A 26,639-nucleotide genomic window follows, 5' to 3' on the forward strand; every position below is an offset into this window, starting at 1 on the left:
GTACACAACAACAAGCTAGTAAGCCTCTTGATGAACTGGTTTCCGATTTTTCAGCTATGCTTCCTTACGTTTCCTCCCATCAGTTAGGGCGTCATTAGCATTGGCATTTTATGTACAAGCTGACCTACTTTGCTGTGCTGCAAGAAGTGGTAGGTTTATAAACATAGTGTGAAAACACACAATTTTTAAGTTTTTATTATTGCATTTATTATTTGCAAACCTAATTATTAAACCGGATCGTTCGTATTCACTCATTGATTGCATAGCCATAGGTCTACTTGCTCGATAAATCACCTTTCAAATTCTTATTAAATTTCTAAATGCAGGTGCAATTTAGCAACAACAGGTATCATTGCATTTCTATAATTAAGATGCATCAATATTTCCCGAAAAAAATTGTAATTCGACCATAAACATGCGATCAACACGGCATTTTTTTTATATATCGATCTATTTATAGTCAGCAGACTGGTCACGTGATTAGAGGCCCATACAGGTTTTATTTTTATCAGTCCATCAAAACAAGGGACTTTAAATTTTAAGTTAATCATGGCAATCCTTTACTTTTAATTTTATTTGACATGGAATACTTCAAGTATATTGATAATGTGAGAGTTGAAATGCATGTGTTGTTTTTCTTTGTATGAATTCAGGCGCGTAGCTGTCTGCTTGCACATTTTTAATTATTCTGAAATTTAAGTGGGTCTCATTGGATTCTAAGCGTTATGCGGGATTGCTGATTTTTTGTTAGCGTGACACGTGAAAGTCAAATTATTGTGCATTGAAAACGGGAAATGAAGTCTAGCAGGAATACAGGAATCTGACAGTAAGCAGGATCCAGGATCAGATCCCCAATGAGACCCCAATTTAACTATGGAGAGTCTTTAAAAGTCTTAAACAGATTATCATGTTAGGCAGTGTTTATACATTTGTACTTTCAACTACAATCAAGTCACAAGTTTTACCAAGGTAGAAATCAAATATAAAGATGAAGATGGAAGCTAGATTTTTATTTTGATAAAATGCCTGAGTGCAGCAGATGACAAAAGCATTAATGTTGAGTTTACAAAACTGATTAGTGGCTAAAGCATTGGCGGATCCAGGGGGGGGGTGGGGGTCCGGAGGTTGGAACCCCCCTTTTTTGGACGATCATTGCATTTGAATGGGAGCATATAGTTGGAACCCCCCCCCCCCTTTTTTACTCTGGGTTGGGAATTCCCCTTTTTTAGATGGCTGGATCCGCCCCTGTAAAGATAGACAAGTTCTACAAATCAATCAATATAGCTGATGTTGTCAGTAGATGCCATAGTGTAGAAACACTTTATAAACACTTTATAAATTGTATAATTATTTCACTGTGCTGGCTGATGTAGAAACTTTTGTTTGTAGTTGTATTTACATGTATTTATAGTAATAAAGATCAAGTTTGTGATTTTACCAAGTTTGCATGTATTCCCTTTCTCTGAAGGAAAGGTCAACTGGTTGACCTCTAGCTGTCAGTTGCTCCATCAGTCAGTCCCATGGTATTTTTTTTTTCAAGAACTGCACATTTCAGAGCTTCCTGAAATTTATTATCAAGTTGTATTTCGGCACAATATTGTGGGATGCATTTGCACTTCCATCACTTACACATGTTTTATCAACTATCTGATCATGATAAACAAATATATATATATATATACATTCATACACTTATGACCATGCTCATGAGATTTAAAGTATTTTTCTCAAGAACTACAACATTGTAATTTCCTGTACACCAAGTAATTATAGTTTGCCTTATTCATGAGTAACAGTTCACAATTCATTAGGGTTTTTAGGTAGGAATTTGTTAGGATAAATCCTAGAATAGTTCAAAATGTTTTGAGTCCCACCATTGAATTTATCCTGTTTTCAGATATTTTAGGCAGATTTTACAGTATTGTGTTCTGTCTCCTACTTTCATGTTGCTAACGTGACGGAGACAAAAATGAGTAACGTTAGCGACATTTGGACATGTCACATGAGCAACAACATCTTTAAAAGTTAAAATGTATGCACACAGTGATGTTTAATATATGCCTGGAGTAATAAAATTGTACAGTCTGGTTTAGAATTTCTAAATATACAGAATGTCATTTGCAGGTGTACTTTATATCAAATGAATACACAAGAAACCAAAAAATGAGTAACGTTAGCGACATTTGGACATGTCACATGAGCAACAACATCTTTAAAAGTTAAAATGTATGCACACAGTGATGTTTAATATATGCCTGGAGTAATAAAATTGTACAGTCTGGTTTAGAATTTCTAAATATACAGAATGTCATTTGCAGGTGTACTTTATATCAAATGAATACACAAGAAACCAATTCGTAATAGTAACATTAGCAACATCTACTATCATGACATTACGTTTTGTTGCGAACGTCTTTTTGATGGACGGAATACATTTAAGGTCCTCTTGTAACGATATTACATACAACTTACCTTCTTTGCTTCCCCATCATGTGAAGGAACTGACTCCGAATCTATTTCTGCAAAGGGCAAAATCGTAACTCCTATACAGGAGAGTTACAGATCTAAATATATGTTGCTCACGTGACACTGATTTGGACGGAAACGTCGAGCAGTAACGTTCGCAAAAAATAAAACAGCCAATGATATTGATTCCTCAAGTCCTTTGACCCCTTTACGTCATCCAAATTTAATATGATTGCTATTTTCAATTATTTATAAAACCCAGGATAAAAATAACTACAATGGGCTGTCTGAGAACCAACAAAAAAATTGCGATCGTGACATACCACAATGGACGGAAAAGACGTGACGTTAGCAACAATATTATTAAATTACCTTTTTTAGCCTTTACCAATACAAATCTGCCTTAAAGTTATGATTAAAACACAAAAGAAGACTTTTTATTAAAATATAAGTCCATGTTATTAGGCTCCACTTATAAATAATACTTCAAAATTCCGCTCCAAATAAGCTGGATGTCAGTAAAGTAGGTCATGATGTCTATTCCATGTCCAATATTTTGAAATTGAAAACCCTCTAATTCTAACAAAAAACACAAACACAGAGTAATTTTTATTTTTATTTACTCAGAAAGACACATTTTATTCAATAACATAATGCATTACTCCATTACACAGTCTGTTTCACAGTTTCAGCAATTGCTTTTTTGATGGATACAAAAAAACAATATTTCCTTCTTATTGTAAAATCTGCCTTAAGTGACTCTTACCAAGAACCTTGATCCATCTTGTTTTAGAAGACTTTCTGTTTCAGGTTCTCCAAGCAAAAATTCAAAAAGCACTTCCCCTGTCAGATGATTGACAGAAATCCAACAATCTGTTTGTATGTGAAAAATTGTGTATGCTTAACTATTTATGCATTCAATACGTTCAGTAAAGGGCATACATGTCATTCTAATAAAATTTTGATTTTATTTGCAGTAAAAAATGCCTTCAATAAAATTAAAGAAGAAGACTCAGGAATACTTGGCAGAAAAAGAAAGAAGCAAACAATTAACAAAGGAACCTGAAGAGGAAAAAGAAACAGAAATAGAAAAAAATAAGAAAAAAGATGTAAAGCCAAAGAAAAAAGAAAAGCCACCAGTGCTGGAGGCAGAAGTGCCAGTGATTTTAGAAAAAAGAAAAAGAACTGTTCCACCTGGTGAACAGCAGCTGACAGACTGGTAAGTTTTTATATATTACACTAAAATACATTTATATTTCCTTATGAAACACTGTTTTATGGAATCGGATAATAAGGAAATGAAAATATAGGCTAAAACCACTTTTATGAGGTACAAATTGTTTGTTTGGTAAATAACCAAAAATCTAAATAACCATGATTTTAATGATGTTCTTCATCTTGACTGTTTCTAATAATACATGTAATAGTGCTGGTAGTTTAACATGCCCTGCCTGACTTCAGTTCCAGTTTTCTAAAATTTTAAATAAATATTGATACATGTACATTCAGGGTTGGCAAAAACCCGGGTTTTATGAGTATTGCCCAGCCCAGTGGGAAATACTGGGAAAACCTGGGTTTTACTGGGTTTTAATGGGTAATACTGGGCAATACTGGGTAATATAAAATACTGGCCTGAATTTTAAAGAGGATTCAGTGATCAAACTCAATTACAATACATGTAAGATATTTATAAACACATTTTGATTTATAAATTAGTTTACTTGTTTGAGAGTGATAATACAAGTGTATAAACATTTGAAAAAGTACTATCCTTGCAGCTATGAGACAAGTAAACATGTAGGCACACATTACAAAAATATTAATGGAAAAGGCCTTTATCAATAATTCTCTTCTGAAAGTCTATTAAATCACCCTCTCATCTAGATTGGTCAAACTGTTAACATAAATTCAAAGAATTCATTTTTCAAATGTATATATCTTACATTAAGAATTAACAAGAAAATGTAAGAAAAATTACTTTTGCTTAATTTATATGTACATCACTAATTAATAAGTAATTATTCAGATTAGGACATTGATATGTTTATACATGTATAACAATATTCAGCCTTTTCATTTCTTTAAGGGTTAATGACTTGACCCTGTAGGGTGTTTATTTAGCAATATGATTGCATAGACATTTAAATTTATAATTCAAATAAACACTGCTATAAAATGCATTTTTTTTTAAAGTTTGGATAGTTGAAACAATACATGAAATTAACAAGGTATTAATAATCCTAAAATATTCAAATTTTGTATTCTGCCTACATGTACATAGAAGTAGTGGAGAATGAAATTTAATTTTCAATCTTCTAGAAACATGACTCTCAATGGTTATCTGCATAAAATATATATATATATATATTTAGCTATAATACTATGAAACTAAAACAAGACTTTACTATTTTGTGTTAAAATAAGCTTAAAAAGTCTTATTGCCCAGTATTACCCTGTATTACCCATTTCTGGGAGTATTGCCCAGCCCGGGAAAACCCGGGAATTCCCGCCTGGGTTTTCCCGGGCGGGTAATACTTTGCCAACCCTGTGTACATTAAAAAGAATTAAAGTGATCTATTTACATAGGTAAATATAAGTATATGTATATAGGTATAATAGATGGTTACAATATTTATTTTACAGGCTAACAGAGCATGTAGAGTCAAGGGAAGGAGCCTCCGTATCATACCAGACCTTGTTTGAATACTTCACAGATTTCTGTGCACAACAGAATATCCCAGTTACAGTAGATCCATCACAGTTTAACAGGGTAAGTAAAACATTTTTACTGATCTCTATTATTATTTATTAGCACACAGAATAAACTGCTACAAAAGAAATGCATGTCAGATACCTTGGTAACAAAACTTAAAGTACTGATTGCAGATTTTTTTTCAAGAAATTTTGCGTTAAATTTTGTTTTTTTTTCTTTCTTATTTGAAGCTTGGAAACAAATAAATTCTATTTAGGTAAGATTTTCATAACTTTACAGCACAATTGAAGACTTAACTGAAGTTCATTCGTGTATGCCAAAGTATTCAAAAAAGACCAAATGGATGTTAACTATAAACTGAAATATGAAATGGATGTTAGACATGATTATTTAAATTTTGGTAAAGACACCCAAAATATTTTTATGGACCTTTGAAACCAATAAGAATAAAAATAAATGCTGGGTAGGAATGAACAGCAACTCAACAACATAACAGTTGACAGCACACAGAAATCTATACAATATGTCAAGTACTAGATGGTCTTGAGTGTCCTAATAGTACTATTCATGTTGCTTGTGATATTTATTGCAGTCAGATCTACTTGAATCTTTTTTTTTCTGGTTTGATAATCGAATACATCATATTCATCCTACATGTCCTAATATATCTGTCCTTAAAAAATTCCATTTTTCTTTCAGGATGTCAAAGATAAGTTTGGAAAGGAATTTGGAATCAAAGAATCATCACCTTATAAGGGCTTAATCAGAGAAATAAAAGCAAAGCCAAAATCTACAAAACCCAAGGCAGAAAGTCTAACCATGAAAATGAGAGATATTGTGGAGGAAATTCTAAAAGAGACCGGAAATCCTGTATCCATTTTATTTGACAGAATGCAAACACACTTACAATCATAAATTATAAAAAATCTTCTGCCATGCAAACACATGTATGATCATAGATTAACAAAACAAATCACCTGCCTGCAAACAAACAATTACAATCATAGATAAAACAAATCCAGTGCAAAAACACTTATGATCATAGATTAGCAAAAAAATCACCCCCTGAAACAAACAATAACAATCATAGATTTACTAAACTTATCAGCATGCAAACACATACTTACGGTTTAATCAATCGAAGTATTGTTGGCCCAATGGCCTATTTAGTGGAACTACTGTATCACTAGCCTGTCATTACTAAATCTGTAAGTTTGAATCCCCCAATCTTAAGGGAGTTTGCTTCTCAGTTTCAAAGTAATTAACTTTTCAAAACACTAGTTTATATTGATAGGGGATTAACAAAGGAATCCAAAGAGCAAAAAAAATATATAGGTCACCGTGCTTGTTTTCGAGATATTAGCCATTGAAATTTTGGTGGGAAAATATTCTCTCTTGACTTTTCATAGCTTTATCATTGACAAGCTGAAGTTCTCAAAAACTGTTAAAAAGTAATTAAAATTTTATAAGACTTTTACAGATGGCTTATCATTATACATGTAAAAGATTTACAAAAAGAAAAATGGGGGTCACCGGGCAAATTTTTTCAAGGCATTCAAATTGATAAAACCAGAGGATTCCAAAAATCTGACAAAAAATCCAAAACATGACAAGCCAGCTTCCTTAATTGGCTATGATTGTCAGGTTTCCTACCGAAGGTCAGTGGTTCTCTCTTGCTACTCCAGATTCCTCCACCAATAAAAATTGACTCACGAACTAGTACAATAATGTTGAAAATTGCATCAAACACCAATTTAACATATTTACTTTAAATCATAAATTAACTATATTTATCAGCTTGCAAACACACTTAAATCATAGATTTGCTAATTTTACCAGCATGCAAACACACATTTACAATCATATATAAACTACAGTATATTTATCAGGCTGTATTGAAAAGTTATAGTTTCACCAATACCTGTAATTGTTAGCATACATTTAATAAATGTTATACAATAGAAAATAGTTTTTAAAAAATGGTCACATTTAAAAGTAGAGTGGTTGAATGTCTACTGTAAACCATCTTTTTTTTGTGGGCCTTTTTTATTGTGAATTTTTGTAGTAGAAAATATAAAGCAAATGTGTAAAACTTTTAGAAAATCACATAAATTGAATTCATACTCAGTTAAGATGGAAAGAAAGATCCCTGAATGTAACTTGGTTTACAGTATGTTAGTTTACTTGCAAAAAAATCTATTTGATAAACAAAATACTGAAATTAAAGTGCATTAGAAATTGTAATATTTTCTTAACACTTGCTAGACAAATGGAGTGAGATTTCCTAATATAAAAGTAGCGACTGCCAACAAATATCCTGCTCTTCAAGTGGACTTACAGCCACATAAATTGTTACAAGCCCTGGAACGTGGAGTTTATTATGGACGTATTGAACTGGTTAGTATTAAATGGCACTTTTGACACTCATTGTGAAATGCTTTATTAAAATTGTGATTATCAAATGTAATGTTAAATGGTGAGCAGGGCTAAAAAAATCAGGGGAAGTGAACTAAATCATAGCCTTAGGATTCCTGAATTTGCTTGAAAAAGCATAAAGGAGGAGTTTGTGTTCCCTTGACAGGGTTCGACACTAATGATAGTCCATAGCCCCCCTAAAATCTAGGAGGACTACCCAAACCTGGTAAATCAGTAGTCCTGTGGACCACCTGAAATTTTGTGTATGATCTGGCTTATTTCCAGGATTAGTTTTGTTTATCAAATAAACAGGAAATCATCGGCTTTTTCATTTTTTTACCTTTGATGGTCTTTGATGGTGTTTGAATATTCATGATAATAGTTGCGCTTGTTTAATTTAGCATTAAATCATTTTTAATTTAGGATTTAGTGTCTAATCTGCGGAGGAGAATTTCAAGCATGCATATTACATAGTAAACAAAGCATGTGTGTTAGTAGTGATGTCTTATGTATTGAGCTTGGCTTATGAGGCCAGTTTCCAATGGTGATCTATTGAGATATGCTTATCAAAAGAATTTTGAATGATTACAGGTAAAAGGTACAGGGAAGTGTGGGTTTTACAGAATATTTGGTGCTGAACCAAGGGAAGACATCAAAGAAAAGGAAGAGAAAGAGAAAGAAAAGGAAAAACAGAAAAAAGAAGAAAAAGTATGTGATGCTAACAATTCTATCAATTGTATATTATTAATGTTTTTTTTGGGGTAAAGATTGCATGAAATGCAATTAGAAGCCTATGGTACTTGCATGATATCTAAATTTCCAAGGTTTATCACTACTTTTGAGACACTGTGGATTCATTTATTTTCATGGATACCAATTTTCCTGGATTTAAGACCTTAGTTTTAGGGGATATTTGATTTCATGGTTTTGCCAAGTCTGCATAATTCTTATTGAAATCTTGTTGGTATCTAGGTTACCACGAAATCCAAGAAATTGGTTTGTAACGAATAATAATAAATCCACAGTAAACAAAATATAGTGCATTGATCATAACATTCTTAACATCCTATCCATGAAGAGATTTATCAATGTAATATATGCTCAGATATTCAAGTTGCAACATGATGTTATAGTTGTTATCAAAAATTACATAACTTGCGCAAGGTGCAGGAATCTAATATCTGTTCTAAAAATGTGAATGATGTCATTGTTAAAGTAATCTTTAAAATTGGAGTTTTCTTCCTTTGTCCACCACCATGTTTTTGGAATTCTATGTTTGATTTTACTCCCACTGATAAATTAAAGCAATCTTTACCCTTCATAGCACTTTGAATTAAAGTGATTTTGTTGGGATTTAGGTTAAGAAGTTTCAGCTACGATTTTTGGAATGGAACAAAAGTTGGATAAAGATAAATTGTTGCTTTGAAGACACATTGTGTTAAAAAATGTTCATTCTAACCTATTATTCTTGACTGGATAAACTTTTGGTTCATCCAGCCTTGTTTATATAGGTTAAAAAAAGCAGATAAAATGTATAGAGACTGATACAATTCTATTGTATTGCTCTGTAGCTTCAGAAGAAAAAAGAAAGGAAAGAATCAGAAAAAGAAAACAAGGAGGGAGATGAAGAACCAGTCAAACCAGAGGAAGAGACACCAAAGAAAAAAGGAACGAAGAGAAAATTAGAAGAGAAGGGGGACGACAAGAAGGGGGATGACAAAAAGGGAGATGTTAAAAAGGAAGAAGAGCCACAAAAGAAAAAGAAGAAAAAACGACATATTAAAAAACGTAAGTAAACAACACAATTAAAAACACTAAAATATGATATTGCAAAACTTTTGAACTTGAGGCGAAGCTTGGTATAGGGAATGCATGTCCATTTTCTGTTAACTTGATTAGCTGGTATTTGGATACTAGACCTGAACTAGATGTCATACAGTGTTCTCCCCAGGCCGTTTTCAGGGGCATAGCTAGGTATCAAATCAACTGTAGGCACAAATCGGCAGGGGGCTTTGGCCCCCCGACAGAAAACGGTTTTCAGCATTTTAGTTGCATAATTTTGTGTACAAAAATATCATATTTACTGGTTTTTATCATGATAATATTCATGAAGAAAAGTTCGAAGAATTATGAATAATCTTACATTAACACTTGAATTAACGTAGTAGTGTAAAGTGGGGCGCATGATTTTGAGGTGTAAAAACTTCAAAAGATAGCTGAAATGGGAGAAATATGCAGTTAAATTGTATTTTTATAACAAATATGAATATTCTTTACACTTAGACAAAAATGAGGCACTTACCGCAAAGGATAAAAAAATGGACAACGATTTACAGCCAATTTCCTGAATGAAAAACAGGATTTCAAAGAAATATGTCTTAGTAATTCTTAGACTGATTGCCCTTAATTTCAGTCCTTTACATCTTTGAAATGTCTGCTATTCATCTATAATGCAATTGATTTGATAAATACTGGTTAAAGCTGCAGTTGTTTGGTTTAAAATAGATGTGGAAAAATGGTGAATATGTGTCCCCCATTGACCAAACATTAGGAAATTTCAAACACCCTTCAATCTAACTATTCAGATGATTATTTTCAAACAGTTACGTTTTCAAGAATCAGAATTTTTTGCATTTGAAGTTATCTTCATGGAGAAATATCAGTATACTTTATAAACATATAGACCTGAACATCAACAGTAGAAAACATAGAAAGATATGGCGAAAATGAGCACCCCACTCTACAATCAATTTCTGAACTTTTGTGACTGATAACTTTCAGATCCAGTTTCATACACAAAGACAATGATATTACGCATTAGAATTAAAATTTTTATTTTTTTTATTATTTTTTTTCCAAAGGGGGTATAATCGGCAAATTTATGTATAGGCACGTGCCTAGTCGAGCCTTAGGTAGCTACGCCCCTGGTTTTAGCGTCGCGGTACCACGACGCTATATTTTCTTCCCGTGACGCTATAATAATATCCGCGACGCTATAATAATTTCCGCGACGCTATAATTATTTTCAGGATGTTATTTTTCTCGTTTCTGCATGGCAAAGCCATGTCCTAAATTGTGAACTTTCATCTAATTACCTCTTATGATCATAAAAAAAATATATCACCATTAATTGTAATCCCTTCAAGTTGGACAATAGAGGCAATTTAAAGTGATTATATAGGTGTTAATTGTCCTTTGGGTGGTAACTGGTTGGATACTAAAACCCCAAGCTGTCACTTGTGACATGATTAATACCACGTGGTATGCAATCTCAAATTTTGACAGGAGAAAAGAAAATCATAAAATAAATCAAAATATATGTTTGCAAAATGAAAATTCAAAGAAACAAACATTTTTAGCTCACCTGTCCCGAAGGGACAAGTGAGCTTATGCCATCACTTGGCGTCCGTCGTCGTCTGTCGTCTGTCGTCCGTCGTCTGTCGTCGTCTGTCGTCGTAAACTATTTCAAGAATCTTCTCCTCTGAAACTATTGGGCCAAATACTTTCAAACTTTAACTGAATGTTCCTTAGGGTATCTAATTTATAAATTGTATCCAAAGTTTTGATCTATCAACAAACATGGTCGCCATTGCTAAAAATAGAACATAGGGGTCAAATGCAGTTTTTGGCTTATAACTCAAAAACCAAAGCATTTAGAGCAAATCTGACATGGGGTAATATTGTTTATCAGGTCAAGATCTATCTGCCCTGAAATTTTCAGATGAATCAGACAACCTGTTGTTGGGTTGCTGCCCCTGAATTGGTAATTTTAAGGAAATTTTGCTGTTTTTGGTAATTATCTTGAATATTATTATAGATAGAGATAAACTGTAAACAGGAATAATGTTCAGCAAAGTAAGATTTACAAATAAGTCAAATGACGGAAATGGTCAGTTGACCCCTTTAGGAGTTATTGCCCTTTATAGTCAATTTTTAACCATTTTTCGTAAATCTTAGTAATCTTTTACAAAAATCTTCTCCTCTGAAACTACTGGGCCAAATACTTCCAAACTTTAATTGAATGTTCCTTAGGGTATCTAGTTTGTAAATTGTATCCGAAGTTATGATCTATCAACAAACATGGTCGCCATTGCTAAAAATAGAACATAGGGGTCAAATGCAGTTTTTGGCTTATAACTCAAAAACCAAAGCATTTAGAGCAAATCTGACATGGGGTAATATTGTTTATCAGGTCAAGATCTATCTGCCCTGAAATTTTCAGATGAATCAGACAACCTGTTGTTGGGTTGCTGCCCCTGAATTGGTAATTTTAAGGAAATTTTGCTGTTTTTGGTTATTATCTTGAATATTATTATAGATAGAGATAAACTGTAAGCAGGAATAATGTTCAGCAAAGTAAGATTTACAAATAAGTCAACATGACGGAAATGGTCAGTTGACCCCTTAAGGAGTTATTGCCCTTTATAGTCAATTTTTAACCATTTTTCGTAAATCTTAGTAATCTTTTACAAAAATCTTCTCCTCTGAAACTACTGGGCCAAATACTTCCAAACTTTAACTGAATGTTCCTTAGGGTATCTAGTTTGTAAATTGTATCCGAAGTTATGATCTATCAACAAACATGGTCGCCATTGCTAAAAATAGAACATAGGGGTCAAATGCAGTTTTTGGCTTATAACTCAAAAACCAAAGCATTTAGAGCAAATCTGACGTGGGTATTATTGTTTATCAGGTCAATTTCTATCTGCCCTGAAATTTTCAGATGAATCAGACAACCTGTTGTTGGGTTGCTGCCCCTGAATTGATAATTTTAAGGAAATTTTGCTGTTTTTGTTTATTATCTTGAATATAATTATAGATAGAAATAAACTGTAAACAGCAATAATGTTCAGCAAAGTAAGATCTTCAATTAAGTCAATTTGACCAAAATTGTCAATTGACCCCTTAAGGAGTTATTGCCCTTTAAAGACTTTTTTCACAATTTGTTCATCATGTTGACTTACTTTAAAAAATCTTCTCCTTTGAAACTGCTGTATCAATTTCAGCCAAACTTAGGCTAAATGAGTTTCAGAGTATCTAGTATAAATTTTATATTTTATTTCCTTGTATGTCAAGAAACATAGCTCCTATGGCTAAAATAGAACATAGGAGAAAATGATTATTTTTTTTGGCTTTTGAAGAAAATAGGACGATCCAAAAAACATTTAAATAAATTGAAAAGCCAAAATAATCATTGATGAGAGATTTAACCAAAAGAATTAAGGTGAGCGATTCAGGCTCTTGAGAGCCTCTTGTTTTTTTTTCTCTTTTAAAAAGAGATTGAGTCTTATCTTTTTATGACTTTCAAAATATTAGTATTACTTTCTTTTATTTCCTAATACTAGTTGTAAATCGAGAGTGAAAATTTTGATTTTGAACTATATAAGTTTTGTACTTTCTTTAGAAAGTGATCATAATTGGCTTAAGTTTATGTTTCATCCTTTTAATGCATTAAAAACGCCATATTCATTCCCAATCTCTTGTCAAACATTGTTTTATTTTCGTATTTTTCATTGTTTTCGGCGGCCATTTAATATTTTAGTGTAAACTACTGATCGGACTCGGATCAGATATGACAAAAACCCGCATTTTACGATAATAACTACATATATCCACAAATGGCACAGAAGACAGAAAACAATACCTAAAGAGAAAACTAAGCTTTAACAGACTATTTATTAGATAACCTTATTAAAAATATATATCATTTTGATAAAAAGAAACAACTGGAACCATGAACCAATATATTTGATAGACATGATAAAGAAAGTTTTTTAATGTAAATTATATTGCTATATGATACTTTCTCTTTCCTTTTTTTTTTATTATAATAACCAGTGTTTTTTCCTACACATTTAGTGCAATTGTATCTGGCCCAAGAGGAAAAAAATAATTCTGGAAGACTGGAACTATAAATGAATATAGAAAACATAAACTGAAAATACTGTTCTCTTGGTTTTAGTTTAATTGTATTCTCAGTTATGAATTCAACAATATAGATACAAAGAATAGGGTGGAATAGAATATTTTATTCACCAAAAAAGGGCCTATAGCATACAAACAATATAATACATTTTGTAATAAACAATAACGTATATAACATAAAGGAAATAGAGCATTACCACGACGCGACAAATTACATTGAAAAAAATACAATTTATTTTTTACGCCAAATGTGATGCTATCCAAAATTTCTGGGGAGAACACTGTGTCATATATAAGAAGTAGCATATTTCATTAGTATTATTGGGGTTAGTCAAACTGTATTGTGTTCTATGATGTGATTTGCTCTTTTAAGATTTATTATGGAAATATCATTTCATGTTCTGTTTCTAACCATATTGTGCATATTGGCTTAACTCTGCTAAAACCTTTTTGAAATAAGGCAAAACACAAGTCAATGATATTTTTATATACACTAATGTAAGCAGACTTTTTGGATGCTCAAATTTCTCTGATCGACAAATTTCTTCAAGAAAATTTTTAGTGGATGTGTTACAGGGTTTTCATTTACCTGTGTAACCAAAGGTGAATGTAGGTCCAGTTATCCTTTTGACCTTTGGTAGGAAACTTTTTTCGAAGTTTTCTGTGCCTTTATGAAGTGGAATGATTTAATATTTGGTCAACAACTTAATAATGTTGAGTTGTAGCGAGTAGGCAATTTTTACTGTTTGTCGATAATTTTACAACACTCATTGTTAAAGGTGAAATCTCAATCATAAAGTTTTTTTTTGCTTCTTCCAAATGGAATGAGTAGTAGCAAGAAAGCAATTTTTACATCTACAGTGCACCCATTTCCTGGTTGTCGATAGTTTGAAATTAACCAATACTTTAATCTATTTGACTGGGAATCAAATGTGTCTTTTATACACAACAATTTTAAATTGTACTTCAACTTTACTGTTGATAACTTAATCCAATGTAAAGGCACTATAGTCATGCATACAGCTGGGCCATCGTCTTTGTCAGGTAATTTTTCAAGACTAAACTCAAAACACTGGTGATGAATTCATATGAGCAGATTTTGTAAAACTTTCTTTTTACATCAAATCACATTGAAAATTTCGTTTTAATATGACAATTTGTGAGACAAGATAATGTATATATACTTTTTTATATTCTGATGGTGTGCATTGTAGTTGTATCAATAAGCAGCAGAGATTAAAAACTATTTATCTTGTAGCAAAATGGGAGAAAACTGATCCACACAGTAACCCTGAGAAGATAGATGATACATTTCCTTTAGCCTTTACTTACTGTAGTGAACCCAAAGAGGCCTCATTTGGGAAAATTAAGAAATATCTGGTTGAAAATTATCCAAGTGTGAATGCTGAAACCAGGTAATGTACTTTTTAAGGAAAATACAAATATGACAGCTTTTTTTCATATTGCATGGGAATAAATGGAGATGCTTGGGATATGCTTAAGATATATAAGAAAAAAAATAACAACACTAACAACCAACAAAAGACCTGTAAAATACAATAAAAAATTGATAAAAGAATTTAACAAAAATGGAAGTATAAAAAAAGATGTGGTATGATTGCCAATGAGACTACTATCCACCAAAGTTAAACTGAAGTGGATGTTAGCAATTAAAGGCAACCATAATTATGGTCTTCAACAGTGAGAAAAACCTGCACCATATAGTTGCCTTTAAAAGGCCCAGGTATGAAAAGTATGGAACAATTTAATTGAGAACACTAAGGCGAAAGTTATAACATAACCATGTACGAAAAAAAAATATATGAAAGACATGAACCAAAGTCAACCACTGTAGTCAACTTGCCTTTATTGTGTTTTTGTTACAGGCTGAAACCAGCTATTGAGAAAGGAATAGAAAAAGGAATATGGGAACAGTCCTCAGGAAACAGTGTTGGTCAGGGATCTTATCGTCTACTGCTGGATGATTTCGATCCAGAATCAAGTATGTTGAATATATAGCAGTAGTTTAAAATTTGTAAAAAAGTTATTCCATGTATTGTCCCCTGTGCTTCATGCTATTGGATAAGGTAATGGTCTTTCACATTGTCCTTCTGAATCACATCAATACTCGGTAACTGTTTGGCATACAGCTATCATACTTAGATTATTGCTATAGTCTCTTCTCCAGTAAGGTAATACAATTTTTGGGGAAAGACGGCTTCAAGCCGTCAATCCCCTATGGGGTTGACTAGAGTGACATCCCCTCACATCAATCATTTTGTTTTTATAGTGTGGAAAACCCCCCAACAAATCTTACTGAGATTGATGAGAAGGAAACACACAAATGAATAGATTGACTTTGAACACTTTTCTACACATTTCCCTTCTGTTTCTAGCAAAATAATCGTATATTGAGCTCTGCTTTACACTATTTACGTTTCTTTTACAATACGGAAAAATCAGTATGACAAGATATTCTAAATATATCCAAACTACATTATATTTTATAATGACGTCATTGTTGGAATACCACACTATGCAGAAGCAGGGATATCCTTCACTTGTTATTTAAATCATTCTCAGAGTTCGTGCACTAATTATAAATTGGTATTTGTTAAATTTTAACATAATTATGTTTGCTGTAGATGATTCAAACATCAACATGCAATACTTTAATTTGTAGGTCAACAACTTTCAAAGTAAACAAAGTTCGTGGAGATACATAAGATTGTGGAGAGAAACGATTTTTTTCAATTTTTCTGTTTTGTGAATCTTCCTCCAAATCAGGAGCACCTCAATGGATGAGTAATTATCCACTAAAATAAAACTTAAAATGTGACATTTACTATATGATAAGTAGTCTTCCATTAAAACTAAATTGTGTGTACCAACAAATAAATCATTTAATGGTAAAAAAAAAAAAAAAAAAAAAAAAAAAAAATGTTTGATTTTATAGTTTAAAGTCATAAGAAACCTCAAATTAAAAAAAAATATGCATATGTTTTTTATAACAAAATGGATAGTTTTCATTATACAACTTAAGTACATATACTTTTTTCTGAGGAAAACTCTTTAATTTGTCCAAATTTAGAAGAAGTTAACTTATTTATAATTGCTTGCTTCCAGGAAGAAATTCGCCGACATATTTTCCGTATGCATAGTGACCTGAGCATAACCCTCCTCGTAAAAATACAGTGATCGCAATACGCATGGATCTCTCATTAAAATAAACAATTATCTGATTGTACATGTTAAGCACGTACTCAATTCGCATGCTTTTTGTTATTTATTTACTATAAGGTGACAATCAGTAAACTTCGGCTTCAAAACACAGCATTTAATGAGTAACCATATTTGTTAAATCATTACAGACAGAGAGAAAAAAAATTGACGATTATAAGATATATTTGTGTAAAAAAGGATAAAATCGTGCACAGAAGACTAAGTTTATGATATATACATGCATTGGTTCAAGAATTGGATAAACATTATTTTTCACCACTCAATCGTTTCATATGACTTTAAACCTATCTATTCTTGAAATTTACAAATATGTCAAAATGTAGGATCTGGAAACAAGCTTCACACAGTTTACATCAATCATATTATTTTTTATTAGTACCTGTATCCCTGTGATGAGAGTGGTAACTGGGAACTTTATCAATGGAAATTTAAAACTGAATGGATTTTTCAGTCCTAACTTTCTTAAGAAAAAATTAAAAATCTTAGAGTACTGTCACTAAAAATGGAAAATGACCTAGCCTGCAGTTCAGTGGCACACAATTAAGATTTCAGAAAACATTGTAGTTGTTGTTAAATGACAGAATTCAGTTGAATTTTACATAATTAACTATCAACTTTAATAGAATGTTTAGATTTAGAAGATGCAGATCTCTTCCATTGATCCAAATTGAATCCTAAACTAAGGAAACAAAATTAGATTAAACAACAATTGACTTTAATATTGTCAACCTTTCTACATGTTCTAGCTGTTCTTTTTTTATTCTTTATATGAAGACTATCGAAAGATACCCCCTCCCCCCCCAAAAAAAGAAACAAGGACCGTCTTTCCCCTCAGAGCTATTCAGCTCTTTGATTATAGAAGCTATTGGACTTATAACAATTTTTTTTTTAGTATTAGAACATTATTTTTTTTCATATTACCTGGATTAGTTTGTCATTAAAAATTTCTGATGAATTATGTTAGGCTATGATAAAAGTGCTTCTTCAAAACATTTAAATATTTTTTGCTATTTTAAGGTAAAACCATAGATGACATGATTTGTCAGGCCATTGTAGCCAGTCATGAACCTAAACAGTCCACAGTTATTAGAATCAAACAGTACATCATGGACTATCATCCTGATTTTAATATCGAATCTCGACCACACAAGTTTAAAACTGCCATGGAAAGGGCATTGAAAAATGGTGTAGTAAGGTACGTTTTCTTGTTTATAAATGACTTTTGTTACTGAAATTGAAATAAAAAAATGTGAAATTAAAAAGGATAATAGGATAACAGGGGACATACTAAAACGATTAGAAAAAGAAAGATGGACATCACTACGGTCAAAAGAAAAAAAAAGATGGACAATGCCATGGTCAAAAGAAAAGTAAGATGGACAACACAACGGGCAAAAGAAAAATTAAATGAACAACATCATGGTAAAAAGAGAAAAAAAAAGATTGACAACAGTGATGTCATTAAAAGCCGGCAGCCGGCGATTTTTGCCAGTTATTGTCCTTTTCCTGCCGGGTATTTTTGCATGAGTAAAAAAAAATAATAAAGATCAAAAGATAATCAGGTTAATATTAAAAAAATAATTGCTCAGTGTATCAGCTTCCACGATTCAAGTCTAGATAAACAAGGATGTAAATCAGTGTTTACCTTTGACTAAATATAGTTCATGTAAATGCAGTCCATTGATTGGTCGTCTATTTAAAGTCGGAAAGTATTGTATGTTTGCAAGGATAAAAAGAGAGATGTTCCGATGGTCATTATGACCCTGTTCGGTTTTGGCTTCTAGAGAAGGAATAAGCCAAAGATGACAATAGCATGTTATGAAAATACATCAGTCAAATAAAAGAAAGTATAATATACAATGTTGTCAAAAATCTGGAATTCACCACCTTTTGTAGTTCACATTTCAAAGCCCACGACCACGTGGTGTCCAGAGAATGAAGGTCAATAACGAAATTAGACCACAAATAATTTTTAAAAATATCTTTAGTTCAAAAGGATTTTAGTTTACTGCTTACTGAACAGTTAACAAATAAGAAAAAAATAAAGGGCATAGCTTCACAACATGTTTGAAATACGTGTACAAGTCTTATTAGAAAAAAGGGGGTCATTTGTCACTTAAGTACGTACGCAAAATAAATCGTCCAAGATATTTGATAAATTTGATTATTATTAAAAAAAAATTATAATATTTCACCTATTATTTACCTATATTCAAGAACAGACTTCCTTAGTAGTCTTACAAAAGACACCTTCCCAACAAAAAAAATCAATATAGATTAACCTTGCCAGGACTGCGGAATCCCATTTATTTTTTTTTTTTTCAGATGTGATTGAAGTCAACAACAAAAATAAGTCAAAATTTACATTTTCCCTAGCATCTAAATCACTCCCAGGTATGCTCAGAATGCAGGATTTTTAATCTAAATTTCAAATCTTTTTGGGGAGAGCATACGATATTATAAAATATAGCAACTCTGTAACAGTTTTAACTTTGAAATCGAAGCTCCAACTGACTACTAGTCAGGGAATATTGTTTTTAATTTTGTAAAAACAATACCAACACTTTTTATATGCCCGTCTTTTAGACGGGACGTATTATGGTATACCGTTGTCCGTCCGTCGTCCACACTTCGGACAATAACTCAAAAACACTTTCACCAATTTCCATGAAACTTAAGTGAATTGTTTATATCTATTGACGTAAGCTCCCTTTCGTTTTTTTTTTTTTTTAATTTCAGATTTTAAGTTTTGGATTTATGGGGCTTTATTCATAAAAAAGGGGGGATTTTCAACACTTCGGACAATAACTCAAAAAGGCTTTCACCAATGTCCATGAAACTTTGGTGAATTGTTTATATCTATTGATGTAAGCTCCCTTTCAATTTTTATAAATTTCAGATTTTAAGTTTTGGATTAATGGGGCTTTATTCATAAAAAAGGGGGATTTTTAACACTTCGGACAATAACTCAAAAAGGCTTTCACCAATGTCCATGAAACTTTGGTGAATTGTTTACATCTATTAATGTAAGCTCCCTTTCAATTTTTATAAATTTCAAATTTTAAGTTTTGGATTTATGGGGCTTTATTCATAAAAAAAGGGGGATTTTTAACACTTCGGACAATAACTCAAAAAGGCTTTCACCAATGTCCATGAAACTTTGGTGAATTGTTTATATCTATTGATGTAACAAATAATACTTAATAAAATCTGATGAAAACATAAAATTTGTAAAATCTTTTGTTCAATTTAAAACATTAAATTTCTTGTAAAAAATAGGTTCCATGAATGTCATACGTTTGTACTATTATTGAATGGTTGCAAGGATGAAAGCACATTAGCAGTCCCAGAGATACTGACTGTTCCCTGAGGCATATATCATTTTATGATAACATTTTTACTATCTAAGCTATGGATAAAAATCAAATACTGTTTTTGCATATAGGATGTTTTACTCTTGTTAAAATTGGTTGCAATTGAAATCACAAATGATACCTTAGCATTGCAGCTTTTTTATAGAGTTCGGTTTCGGTGGAAGGGTTGAGCGCAATAAAAAATGTTATAAAACATAACTAGCCTACAATAGCACATAATAAGTGAACAAGTGACAACATGAAAATCCTAACATGTGACTAAATATTCCTTAAATGTTAAAGGGTGTCATTTTATGAAAAAAATAAGGAAATCAAGTCTCCTAAACATTTATCAATATGATCATCTTGTGAATATTCTAAACAATAAAAAGGTAATAATCATTATCCACCATATTAAGCACCATTTGAACAACTTTTGCATACATCTTTGTATAATTTAGTATGGATTCCTTACTGTGTTCAACAGAATCTAACTATGAGCAATATACCCCAAGAAAATTACCTTCTTTCAAACTACTATAAAATTTGGAAATCAGCCATAGAATTACTAAAACCCATAATCATATATCACTTTCCTTATATTGCATTGAAGACTTCTATGTTATATGCCAATGTTAATGATATTTGTTTTTTATGCCCCACCTACGATAGTAGAGGGGCATTATGTTTTCTGGTCTGTACCTCCGTTCGTCCGTCCGCTTCAGGTTAAAGTTTTTGGTCAAGGTAGTTTTAGAAGAAGTTGAAGTCCAATCAACTTGAAACTTAGTACACTTGTTCCCCATGATATGATCTTTCTAATTTTAATGCCAAATTATAGTTTTGACCCCAATTTCATGGTCCACTGAACATAGAAAATGATAGTGCAAAGTTCAGGTTAAAGTTTTTGGTCAAGGTAGTTTTTGATGAAGTTAAAGTTACATCAACTTGAAACTTAGTACACATGTTCCCTATGATATGATCTTTCTAATTTTAATTTCAAATTAAAGTTTTGACCCCAATTTCACGGTCCACTGAACATAGAAAATGATAGTGTGAGTGACACATTCTTGTTATGCTAAATATTGAAAAGCTGAACTAGGTTTAATCATCAGTGTCTTCTTCACTGTAATCACTGTCCTCATCATCAGAAAAATCCTCATTTTCATTCTCAGAAGAGGCCTCCTCATCATCAATGAAATCCTTACTTTCATCACCTACTTCCTCATTTAGATCATAACTTTCAGTAGTCACTTTCACCATCTTCACTTTCCCTGTTATCTTCTTGCTGCTCCTCATTGTCATTGTAGTCTTTTTTGCCATTTTTATACGCCCGTCGTCTTTCAAACAACGGGCGTATCATGCGCTAAAGCGCAGCCCTTTATTTAATATAATGTCAGAATTACAATTTTCATTTAAAACTAAATAATTCAAGTGATTATTCAAACCAGAGACAATATGTTTCTATTCAAACTAAGATCTTTGGATTCTTTCAGTTCAAAAATATTTACCAGCAGTCAACCAACAGGAAAATGCACAGAAATGTATATTGGTCCATCAAGATGATTAATGATGTTTTTACATGTACAGAAAATTTACCCATCATGTTGCTAATTTTAGTTAATCATTTACATTATCTTCAGTAAAAAATGATGTTTTCAGAGGTCTGAATAAGGGTCTAGGATACCCCCAGAATGCAGGATTTTGCACCATTTTTAAAAAAAATCAGACCCCCCTTTTAATTACAAGTTATGTATGCTTTGAAGATCAGCACATTCATTATTGTTTATTTTCAATTATTTCAGGCAAATAACAGGAATTGGAATGAGTGGTACATTCCAGCTTGCAAAACCATTTATTCCTCCTCCTAGAACACTAGCAGGGGTAGAAGATCTGACTGAAGAATGGATTGGAGATGAAGGAGTCTCAGGCGAGAATTATGTGGTTCGTAAAACAAAGTCAGGACGATATGCAGGAAGACAGGCCTGAAAACCTGTTTCTGTACATTTATACAAAGGCAGCATCATTATTTGTATGGTAGTCAGTTGCTTGCTGTGCAGGAGTGAGAGACATCACATGACTTCTATAAATGGTCAGCTGACTCGAGGCATATAAGTTGGAAGTTGTTCATTGCATTGGATCATCACAGTAAAACCAGGGTCAAACCCAAACATTTGTGTTGATATAATTGGTTATCAGCTATTGTTTATTTGTCGTATTATGTAGTGATTTGCTGGATATTCTTCTGCTGAATAATGCTTAAGAAATTGTCCTAAAATCAGACGTTATTAGTAAAATTTTCAACTTTGAATACAATATTTTAAGGTTTTTATAATAAATGAAATGAATGTATTATGGCATGGGTAATTAGTTTGCAGATAATATGTAACTTCTAGCAGTGTTGAATATGAAACACATGTTTCTATACTGTTTCTAAAAAAATTCATTTTCAACTATACCATTGTGTGCAAAACAAGCCAATATATATGAATTTGATTTTAAACCAAAATTGTTTTATATTAAAATAATACTTTTTAACAGTGCAATAAACTTTATCTAATTTTAAAAATGAAAATGAATAAAACATTTATGAAGGCTTTGTATAGTTTTGCTGCTTATGGTAAATCCTGAAGTTTTCATGTATGTGAGGTGACTTAAATAATCATGTCAAAGCATTGTGGTCAGCATTGTGGTCAGCATTGTTATGTTTATTCACTAAAATAAGCTTTATGTTTTGTTAATGAGATATATATTATATATATGTAGTTTTCAATTTAGACTTGTTTATATATATATATATATATAAAACATTATTTTTGTGAGTACATTTACTAGTCTGCATGTATATGTGTTGCTTTTAAATATAGAACCTAGAATCAGACCTTGCAGTCATAAAGATTTGGAGTATGATTGTCTAACTCAGAATTCATCCAATGAAAATACTGGATTGGATATTTCAAGCACAATTTTGTTTACTCCATTTTCCCAGTAAAGTTTTACGAAAGTAGCATTAGCTCCATTGCTTTTAATCACATTAAAACATGCATATTGTTAAAGATAATTGAGACAATTGTTGTCATTATAAGTCTTTGTTATTTGATGTAATTTTAAGACATGATTTATAGAAAATCCTTGTCAAGATGTTTATGTAAGAAGAATGACTGAAGCATTACTACTGCACCTTGGTGAAATGAGTAAGCAGTTGCCCAGTCTGAAATTATCACAAATATCATAATTTACTGTAGGAAATTCAATGAATAATGGGTAATGGGTTCACTTTGCATCAGTACAGTAATTTATTGTTATTGGTTTTAATATCTGGAACAATGAATATTTAGCCAGTTGTGTTACATTATTTATATTGTGAGCATACAATGAAATTACTGTTAGTCCTATAGATTATGTAATAATGAATTGACATTAAAATTAGTTTGGTATTTTTGTTTTATACTTATAATAGTTATGTTACTTAGGTTATGATAAAGTCAATTAAACCTAAAGTAAAAGATTATTTTTAAATCAGTTATTATCGAGAGTGTAAATTCATTGAATCATGGTTATATGAAAATTCATTTTTATGAATTCCATGTAAAATATAAAAAAGTGACATGCCTCACTAATGATATTTATTGCAATTGAATTATTTTTCATTTTGTTTACTTATATGCCTAATGAACATTTTTATTAAATAAATGTTATGTTAAATGGAATTTTGCAATACGTAGTGCATAAATTTGTCAAAATTTATATTAGTTTCATTCTTGTTAAAATTAGCATTGATCTTTATGAAGGGCATTTTATAAGTGGTTTTTTTATATCAGAATATGGCATAATTGGTAAAAAACTTTTCTTATGACTGATCTTTCATGGTTTTACCATGATTGCCATGCAACATATATGTTCATACATCTATGAACAAATAATTTTTATTGTCATTTTGTACAGAACTGAAGGAAATAATGCAGACATTTTCTTTGTTTTTCCTTTTTTGAGTATGTTGAGTTGTTATAAATTTAGTATTTATATATTTTTAATGGTCGTTTACAAGAAAGATTTTTATTCACAAATTTCTGCAAACATAGCTGATATGCAGGAAAGAGCTTTACATAAAAGAGAACACAATTAAGTGATTCAATTGTTTCAATACATGTACCAAATATTGGTAATGTAGCCTCGATGAAGCTCAAGTTTGTTTAGATATTAGATATATTGCCTTTTTTGTTTATTTGTTTTTCAAAATTAGTTTTTATTGACCATTAACCAGTTTCTGTTGTTTTATAAATTATATTGATTTAATATCTTTATAATTATTGCTTGTTTTGCTTCTACATTTTTCATATTCAGATGTTTTATGTATATTTTTTTGTTTTCTTGTTATGATAAATATATTACAATAGTTCTTGATAATTCATGTGTATACAAAATTTTTTGACAGTTTAAGAAGCTTTAGATCTTCATTTTAATGTGTTGAGCACTGCCAAAGTAGTCTTTATATCAATAATTAGAAAATGTAATTCAGTGTCGAAAATAAATCATTATTGTCACACACTTAGTTGTTATTGTCCTGGATAGGATACAGAAATTCATGTTTATATTGTTGTAAGTAGTGTTTATAGCTTATTCATATATCTTGTTTAACCCTGCCACATTCCATATGTGCCTGTCTAAAGTCAGGAGTCTGTAACTCAGTGGTTGTCGTTTGTTGCTGAATATCATATTTGTATTTCATTCATTGTATTTCATGCCCCATTTATGGGCATTATGTTTTCTGGTCTGTGCATCTGTTTGTCCATCTGTCCTGCTTCAGGTTAAAGTTTTTGGTCAAGGTAGTTTTTTGATGAAGTTGAAGTACAATTCCACTTGAAAATTATTACACATGTTCCTTTTAATACGATCTTTCTAATTTCAATGCCACTTTAGATTTTTAACCCCAATTTCATGCTCCCCTGAACATAGAAAATGATAGTTCAAGTGGGGCATCTTTGTACTATGGACACATTCTTGCTTTAAATAAGTCAGGCTATTAGTTTACTTGTTTGAATTGTTTTGCATTTTTCATTTTTTGGCCTTTTATAGCTGACTATGTGGTATGAGTTTTGCTCATTATTGAAGGCCCTAAGATGACCTGTAGTTGTTAACTTCTATGTCATTTGGTCTCTAGTGGAGAGTTATCAAGACCACAATTTATGACCCCACTTTTCGTTGTTTACGAATGTAGTTCCCTATAATTAAAGTGTATTTTTTCTTTCTTTTTTTTTCTTTGCTTTTTCATTCATTTCTTAGTTTTTAGGCGGTGGAAATGAAAGAAGAGAGGTGAAATAATTTTTTTTTTAATGTATTTTAACTCATTTTAATATGGAAAGAGTGATTAGGCCAAGTGCAAAAAGGTGATATTTACAGTTTTCGGAACATCTCTTGACTTGTCCATAGGGGTATGGATGTTTATTGGCTAAATTTGTAAGATGTGTGAAAGCAATCTTTCTGAATTTTGGATATATTTTTGGACTAGAACTATACATTACACACACACAAAATTTGACAAAAAGATTTTGTGCAATTTTTTAAATGAGACAAAAAGTTATAAAGAACTAATAGAGGAATTAATTGTGGTCTGTGGCCATCTCATTGGCATTTACTCCACATCTTTTTGTTTTCATATTGCATGCAGGGATAATGGTTTCAGTTTTTCTCAATTGTATTTTCAAGTCTATACACATTTTACATAATATACTTTTCTGATACATAGGCAATAAATAGTATTCTCACAAACACTGAATGATAATCTTTTCTTAATCTGGACCAATTATAGTTTGTACATGAAATGATTGTTTAAAAAACATTTCAACTTTCAGACTTTTATGAGTTTTTTAAGGGTTTAGTTTCTTTTGTCTGCTGATTCTTTTATAGCACTTGAAGGAATTCACCCAAGTTTTACAGGCAGAAAAAGTGGTTATAATTCTACATCTCAGTTCATTTTTGTCGAGCCTGCAACTTTTGTTGCAGAAAGCTCGACATAGGGATAGTGATCCGGCGGCGGCTACGGCGGCGGCGGCGGCTACGGCGGCGGTGTTAGCTCACTTCTTAAAAGCTTTATATTTCAGAAGGTGGAAGACCTGGATGCTTCATACTTTGTATATAGATGCTTCATGTTACGAAGTTTCCGTCAGTCACATGTCCAATGTCCTTGACCTCATTTTCATGGTTCAGTGACCACTTGAAAAAAAAGTTTAAATTTTTTGTAGTGTTGAATTCTCTCTTATTATAAGTAATAGGATAACTATATTTGATATGTGCGTACCTTGCAAGGTCCTCGTGTCTGTCAGACAGTTTTCACTTGACCTCGACCTCATTTCATGGATCAGTGAACAAGGTTAAGTTTTGGTGGTCAAGTCCATATCTCAGATACTATAAGCAATAGGGCTAGTATATTCGGTGTATGGAAGGACTGTAAGGTGTACATGTCCAACTGGCAGGTGTCATCTGACCTTGACCTCATTTTCATGGTTCAGTGGTTATAGTTAAATTTT

General features: G+C 31.7%; 1 protein-coding gene across 1 annotated transcript; it reads left to right on the forward strand.

The window, feature by feature from the left end:
• The first annotated feature begins 40 nt into the window (after window positions 1-40).
• Window positions 41-24,656, forward strand: LOC143045820 (uncharacterized). Its single transcript, XM_076218602.1, has 11 exons — window positions 41-149; window positions 3,444-3,685; window positions 5,110-5,236; window positions 5,879-6,049; window positions 7,445-7,576; window positions 8,186-8,302; window positions 9,166-9,382; window positions 14,778-14,934; window positions 15,406-15,521; window positions 17,780-17,957; window positions 21,918-24,656. Exons 2-11 carry the CDS (start codon window positions 3,450-3,452, stop codon window positions 22,099-22,101), a joined length of 1,635 nt encoding a protein of 544 aa, XP_076074717.1. The 5' UTR covers window positions 41-149; window positions 3,444-3,449; the 3' UTR covers window positions 22,102-24,656.
• The last annotated feature ends 1,983 nt before the right edge of the window (window positions 24,657-26,639 follow it).

This window comes from Mytilus galloprovincialis, chromosome 9 (assembly GCF_965363235.1).
Source record: "Mytilus galloprovincialis chromosome 9, xbMytGall1.hap1.1, whole genome shotgun sequence".
Lineage (NCBI taxonomy): Eukaryota > Metazoa > Mollusca > Bivalvia > Mytilida > Mytilidae > Mytilus > Mytilus galloprovincialis.

Coding starts and splice junctions, on each gene's coding strand:
- LOC143045820 (XM_076218602.1), top strand. CDS start 3,450: ATGCCTTCAATAAAATTAAAGAAGAAGACTCAGGAATACTTGGCAGAA. Junction 3,686..5,109: donor GAACAGCAGCTGACAGACTG/GTAAGTTTTTAT, acceptor TTTATTTTACAG/GCTAACAGAGCATGTAGAGT. Junction 15,522..17,779: donor TGATTTCGATCCAGAATCAA/GTATGTTGAATA, acceptor TGCTATTTTAAG/GTAAAACCATAGATGACATG.